Genomic DNA, 7132 nt, shown 5'->3' with positions numbered 1-7132 from the left:
ATACATAAATATGCATGATCGAATACTTTGCTTTGGTGCAATGTAAGTGATGGATTTCCCTGGTGCATATAAATTTGCATTTGTTTTTAATACTTTTCTTTTTCTTTTTTTTTTTTTTGCGGTACTGCTGTGGCCTCTCCCACCGCGGAGCACAGGCCCTGGACGCGCAGGCTCAGGGGCCACAGCTCAGGGGCCCACCCGCTCCGCGGCATGTGGGATCCTCCCGAACCGGGGCACGAACCCGCGTCCCCCGCATCGGCAGGCGGACTCCCAACCACTGCACCACCAGGGAAGCCCTTTTCTTCTTTTTTAGTCTATGGGAAATGTTTCCCTGGTATAAAGCCTGGTATTGTTGGGATAACATATCCTCATTCTCTTGCCTTCCCTTTCTACTCAGGTGCCTCTAATCATTCTTTCTTATTCTTTCCAACCAATGAAACTGATTTGTCAGGAGAAAAAAAGAATAACCAGTAGTCCAAGATATATTTAGGAAACAAAAAGAATCTTTATTATTCTGACATTTTGAACAGAGTAAAAGGCTCATAAAAACTCAGTAAGCATCTGTTGATGGGTTTGATCCAATGTCTACCCAGATACAGCAGAACACTCATTCACCATCATCCCAAACATGAGTCAACCACTGCGTGATTGACTGGGAAGGGGCTTGGGAATGAGAGGGTGTCATATGATTTCTCAGAGACAGCATCAAGTGACTAAAATGATATACACTATTTAACTAGCTTAACTAAATTAAAGAAGGTTTTCAGAATGTGGTTAGTGGAGGGGAGAGGGACTCAGAGGAGAGGGAACTTCTGGGGTTGCAGTCCCCTGGTTCAGGTCCCTGCTGCCCAATCTACCCACACCTCTAACAGGCTCCTTCTGGACCACTCAGGGGCTCTTCTCCAGGTCCCTGAAGTATTCCTGGACCCAGTCATCGGTGGGATTGGCACAGGTGTATGAGCCCTTTCTGGTGAATAAGCTGTGGAGAGGGCAGAAGTATTATATAGAGAATGAGTAAGGATGTTCTTGACCACCTGTGGCCCTTTCATCTTCATCCCTATGGGATTTATGGAGATAACCTCAGGTCATCTCCTTTCTGCTGTCTCTTTCTCTCCTCTCTTCCCTCTACTTCTGGCCACATCCTCCCTGGCTCTCGGCAGGCCCCATCCCATGTCAGGAAACAGCCCAGTGGCCTCTCTCTGTGTGTCCTGCACGCACAGAAAGCCCCCAGAGGGCTGGGTGCCTTCCCAGGATGGCTCCTTATCCACAAGCCGGTATGCTTGAGATCTGCTCCCTGCTCTGACTCCTGTGGATACTCCCCCCACCTCCACATCCTGTGTCTCCCCAGGGCTGAGCAGGAGGACTGACGCTTACATGATACCAGGTTTGGGGCACTGGCTGCTGGTCTTAAAAAAGTTAACCACTTTTCTGCGGGGGATTTTCTGGGAGGTGTAGGTGAAGCAGCAGGTGGGTGCGGTGTAAATCCTTTCTGTGGGGAAGCAAGAACAACAGTTACTCAGGAGTACAGGCAAGCCCCAGAGGATCAGGAAGAAGTGGAGAGAGACAGCGTAGCTCAGAGCTGAGGTTTGGGGGTAGAGGAAACCGGAAAGCATTTGATTCTTTCGTTTGTTTGTTTCTCATTAATTTCCCTCGTCTTGTTTTTGGTCTTGTCACTCCATTTTGGTCTCCATCTTTTTCTACAGGGAACTAAGCCCTGGAGAGTCTACTCCCTCCTCCTAACTCTCTTTGTGGAATTTTTTTCTGATCAATTGAAGGATAAGATGGCTGAGTTAAAGTACGAATGATTTTCACAACTCTTGGGAATCGCTGAATTGGGATTCTGAAACTTACCACCAGGATCTAAATAGACCTGGATTCTACCTCATGCTAATAAGCAAATGTATTAGACTTCAATATTTTCATCCAAAAACTAGGATAAAACCTCTCCTAACTCCATCCTGAAGCCCAAATCAATAGAAGCTTTCAAACCTTCTTGAAGAAAACAACCATGTCATTTTTGAAACCCCGTTTGAGGTTCTTTAATTTCACATGGGGGTTCTTAGGCCACAGCACTTGGGCTAGACTTCAGACCAGAGTGTGGGTAGCAAGGATTAAAGGAGGGCAGGTAACAGACTTACCTTTTGCAGAGCAGCAGAGGGCCATGATGCAGAGAAGGACAAAGATGGTAGCCACGATGACCTTCATGATGTGGGACAGGCAAGCAGAAGAGTGTGGACAGAGCTGAGACGGGGCTTGGGAACTCCCTACTGCTCGCCTCCTTCTGGAATGTGAGCTATCTTCGCTCCTTTTAATAGGTGGTCCTGGGCTGCGGGAACATAAAAATCGGAGGTGCCTAAACAAGGAATTTTAAGTGTAGTGGTGTCGTTTGAGTTGTATAACCCAGCGTTGCCTGTGGTTACTAGAGAGGTTTTGGGTGCACCTAGCAATGGTTCAATTGCCAATTTGCTTGGGTGCTTATGAGGAAGTTGTTTCTCCAGATGGGGGACCAGGAGTTGGCATCGCCCAGGGATCATGCTTAGCTGTTTCCTTTCCACGTGACAGATATCTCTCTGTAGTGAGTGATCACGGCCTTCTTCCATAGAGCAGGATGCTCTGATGGACTCCCACAATTGTCCTAAGTGTAAAAATGCCACTGAGTCTCAAGAAGGATACGCCAAGCTTAAGCGCACCCTAGATGGAAAGAACAGAATTGGAAAGGCTGGAGGTACAAGAATGGTGGAAATAAGGATTAGCTTTCCAGTAATGGTCTATTTGTCAAATACTCGCCACATACCTACAATGAAGTCTGGATTTAACGCTGGCTAAGGGTCCAGCCTTAAAAATGTCCATATTATTTGAGCCAGAAATTCTATTTTTTCAGAACCTATCCTATGGAAATGAACTCACAAAACATGGAAAATTTTAAGGACACTGTTATTTGGTGCAGCTTATCTATGATCAAATAATTGACACCAAACTACATATTCTACAGTGCTGGAATGATAAAGTAAAGCCTAGTGCCAGCCTCTTAAACAAATAGAATGACATGAAAAGACTTAATTTTTAATATTAAATATTAACAAGCAAGATGCAAAAAAAATCCTGAGAAGAGGAAGAAAAAACCAGAAAGAAATATGCCTGTCTGCCCCTCACCCCATGGCCCATGGGTTGGCTCTCCTCCACAAGCCCTGCCTGTCTCTAGGAAGGAGAAGTGATACCGATATTATACCAGGGTAGGAAAACTGGCTGTGTGTGTCACCATGACCTTGAACAAATTTGTGACAGATCTGGAGAGAAATAAGAGAAGCAGCAGGCACTGAGGTGTCTGCCCTAACCATGAAGTGGCAATCAAGAGCCCGAGAAAAGCCAAATTCAATTTTTTCTACCCTGGGAGGGGGCCACCTAGAAGTTGGTGGAGATGTCAGAGCTCAGGGCTGCAGAGTAGGGCACAAACGAAGGGAGGAAACTAAGCATTTCTTCTTTTCCTTGAATTTTAAAAAATTAATTAATTTATTTATTTTTGGCTGTGTTGGGTCTTTGTTGCTGCGCCCGGGCTTTCTCTAGTTGCGGTGACGGGGCTGCTCTTCGTTGCAGTGTGCGGGCTTCTCACTGTGGTGGCTTCTCTTGTTGCAGAGCACGGGCTGTAGGCCCACAGGCTTCGGTAGTTGTGGCTCGCAGGCTCCAGAGCACAGGCTCAGTAGTTGTGGCACACAGGCTTAGTTGCTCCGTGGCATGTGGGATCTTCCCGGACCAGGGATTGAACCCCTGTCCCCTGCATTGGCAGGTGGATTCTTAAACACTGCGCCACCAGGGAAGTCCCTACCTTGAATTTTTGTTTTGAATCTCTGCCTGTCTTGTTCTCAGTCTCTGGCTCCCTCTTCAGGGAATATAGCTATAGGAACAGTGAGCCCTTGTTCCATCTCTTTCGGGGGAACTTCATCTGGTGCACAGAGACATTTCCCAGCAAGATACCACCTTATGTGCATCACCCAAAGTGTGGAGCTCCCTGGGAGAGCTGAGGGAATATATCATTTGGCTCATCCTAGGAACCAACTGGACCTGGCATTTGCATCTTGTTAATGGCTGCATTAGACCTCAGTTTTCCTCACTAAAAATGGGTCCTAGTCCTCTTCTGCCTTTTAGATACAGAGGCTAGGAGAGCTAAAACTTCTTGGGAAATAGTTCAGAATATTTTGAAAACTTCTGTGAATTCTTTGCTTTCACGTAAGGAATCTCAACTGTAGGGCTTAAGTAATATGGTTTAGACATCCATCCAGAGCATTGGGAAACAATTCTAAAAGGGAGAAAGGATGAGGGTGCAGAGAGTCTTGCGATAGACAAGACTTGTGAGCTGAGGGCCGTGGTGAGGAGATGGTGAACAAGGGCAGCCATGGGGAACTCATCAGTGATGGGCAGGCAGAGGGCAAAGCCAAGATAGGACTGGGCACTTGCTGCTGCCTCCATCCTTCTGGAGTCCATCCTGTATCCTTGTCCCTTTATAGGCAACTCTGAAGCACGAGAAGCTGGAGGCTGGGGATGACCAGATCGGAAGTTGTCGGATGGTGTCGTGTTATGAGTTGCACATGTCGGGGTCCCTGGGGTCACACGGAGGTTCAGGGCATCCAAGATAGAGCTCAGTTGCTCACTTGTTGGGGCTGATTGGCTGGAAATGTTTTGGACAGTGATAGGAGGTGACATGATGTTAGGGTTAGAGCTATAAGTACATGGAAAGATCTAGAGATTAATGGTTTCACCCACAGAGCAGATCTGATGCTTTGCTACAGCTCTTCTGATCATACAAGGTGACATTTATGGGTAATGCCCCAGCACCGTGAGCACACAAATCGCAATGAAAACCGCACCCTGGGTGGAAAGGGCCATGACATCATGTTGCTCACAGTGCTTCTAAGGAAGTGATTCACCAAAAACGGGGGAAGACAGCAGTTGTTGTCACTGGGGGACCAAGCTTAGCTGGTTCTTTCTACCAAGAACAGTTCTTTATGGCCCATACCCTTCCGTTTTTCCTTCCTCAGAGCAGACATGTCTAATGTTCTTCACAGGTGTTTTGACCATGACATATCTAATGATGCCACAGAGTCTAAAGTAGCCTGAGCCACGTTTGATCCAGGCCCAGATGGACAGAATGGAATTGGAGAAGCCTGGGCTACAGGCATGACAAGATAGATGAGATCAGCTTTTTAATGACTGTTTCAATCACCAAACATTCACGAGTCCCTACAATGTGTCGTCACTGGGTTTAACAATAGGGTATAGAAATGAACATGCATTAGATATAGGGTGCCTCTATAGGTCAGGAGCCTCAGTTGTTCTTATTTTTTTGGCTCAGAAAGTCTACAGCTAGGAGAATACCCTATGGAAAAAAAACTTCATTTATGGAGAAAGTTTTATGCCTATAGATGTTTGGTGCAGCTTATTTATAGCAATTAAAAATTGGAACCAGTCCAAATGTGCTACAATAGTACGTGATAATATAAATGCACTAAGGCTGATGGTTGAGTAAATTAGGCAGCTCTTAAAAATACTGGAATGATTTGGAAAAGTCTTGTAATGTTAGGTATAAATAAGAAAAATACAAAATTGCATCCACATCATGACTACAGTAATGTCCCTTCCCCTCGCAGACACATAGTAAAAAGAGGTAAAAAAAGCAAGTAAGTAAATGGAACTATCGTAAGCCTATAGGGGAAAATGCACTTGAAAGAAATAAACCAAATTAATAGTGGTTAGGTTTGGGTAATAGAATTTTTCCTACCTTTAAGGAATGTAATTTTACTCAGATTATGCCTCGGAATACATTTATGCCACAATAAGACAGGAAGAATGTGGACAAAAGCCTCCTACATCCTTACTTGCACTTGTCATGCTTACCCAGCTTTCAGAAATGAAACAAGTTTTTTTTTTCTTTTCTGTATTTTATATATAGTTAAAATTAGCTTTTACCACTTTTGAGGGTCATCTACAGTTCACATTACAAATTATGTTAAAAAAAAAAACCAATTTGAATTAAAAACACTAGCAACACTGCTTTTTCTCTACTCCTGTGAGACTCCCTCCTATGCCTGTGGTTGAGACTTTTTGTGAAGATGGGATACCTGAGCAGCAGCCACCATTTCATCACCATGAGGTAACAAGCCCAAAGAAGAAAAGCCAATGAAATGATGGGGCAAGGGGATATGTTTAAGAAGGGAGTCCTTGATGACATTATTGAGCTGCCAGGCAAACCCTGGAAATGCCAGCTTGACTTTACAATAAGGAAACAGGAAATGTTCTAGAATTTTTAAATAACGAGGACTTCCTTTTAAAATTTCTTTACTTTCACAGTTTCTAAGGGCGAATTATTATTGCAAGAGGTGAATACACCATCACGTATTTAACTGTAGCTCATCTTTTAATTGTTATAAATAAGCTGTGACAAACACCATGATGCCTACGATGTCATCTCTGTGTTTATATCCATAGGATAGATCCCTGACAGAGAGCTTTGCTGTTCAAAGGGTAACAACATTTTAAGGCTCATCATATTAGCTCCCAGTAAGCCCAGTTAAGCCAGGGACCAGCTGCTCTGTGTCAGTCTCACCCTGTTGATGGTGATGCTACAGTTCAGAATGCCCTGCAGGATCTCACCTGGGCTGTACTCCTTGTGGGAGCCCCACAGACATTTCCCTGACCAGAGCCAATGTTGAGGCTGGACCAGCCACTGTAGTTCTTATTATGACTGCAAGACACACCTCAGCAACAAACATCAGGGGACTTTGAAAAGACAAGAATTGTTACTCACAGGTCCTGGAAGGTACACGGCACTGCTGGGGCCACACGGCGAGGTTGCCAGTAGAGAAAAAGAGAGCTCGGACCTGGGGTTCGGCTTTTATTGGGGCGAGGGTCGGGGTGCCCAGGGTTTCATGGGTTCACTCTTTATTGGTGAATTTAAAACATAAAAGAGGAAATTACAACAGGGAAGGGAAAAGTGGGGTCACTCAAGTGGTCAGTTATCTAGGTCACCCAGAACTTTCTAAAAGGGGAACTTCATGGGTAGGGCAGCCTGGCCCTTTATCTAGTTGTGTATTGGGCAATGTGCTTATTTGAGATAGATGTCTTTGAAATGGATGCTTCA

General features: G+C 45.0%; 1 protein-coding gene across 1 annotated transcript; it reads right to left on the bottom strand.

Moving 5' to 3' along the window:
* Positions 1-481: 481 nt before the first annotated feature.
* LOC111163733 (C-C motif chemokine 3-like) lies at positions 482-6928 on the bottom strand. The gene is made up of 4 exons (XM_022552679.1): positions 6800-6928; positions 2139-2326; positions 1375-1489; positions 482-979 (listed from the first exon to the last, which is right to left on the bottom strand). Exons 2-4 carry the CDS (start codon positions 2203-2205, stop codon positions 889-891), a joined length of 273 nt encoding a protein of 90 aa, XP_022408387.1. The 5' UTR covers positions 2206-2326; positions 6800-6928; the 3' UTR covers positions 482-888.
* Between the last annotated feature and the right edge of the window lie 204 nt (positions 6929-7132).

Source organism: Delphinapterus leucas, chromosome 19 (assembly GCF_059928025.1).
Source record: "Delphinapterus leucas isolate spDelLeu-1000000601 "Yukka" chromosome 19, BTC_Dleu_Yukka2, whole genome shotgun sequence".
NCBI classification, from domain to species: Eukaryota; Metazoa; Chordata; class Mammalia; order Artiodactyla; family Monodontidae; genus Delphinapterus; species Delphinapterus leucas.
This window is presented reverse-complemented; position numbering and strand designations above follow the sequence as displayed.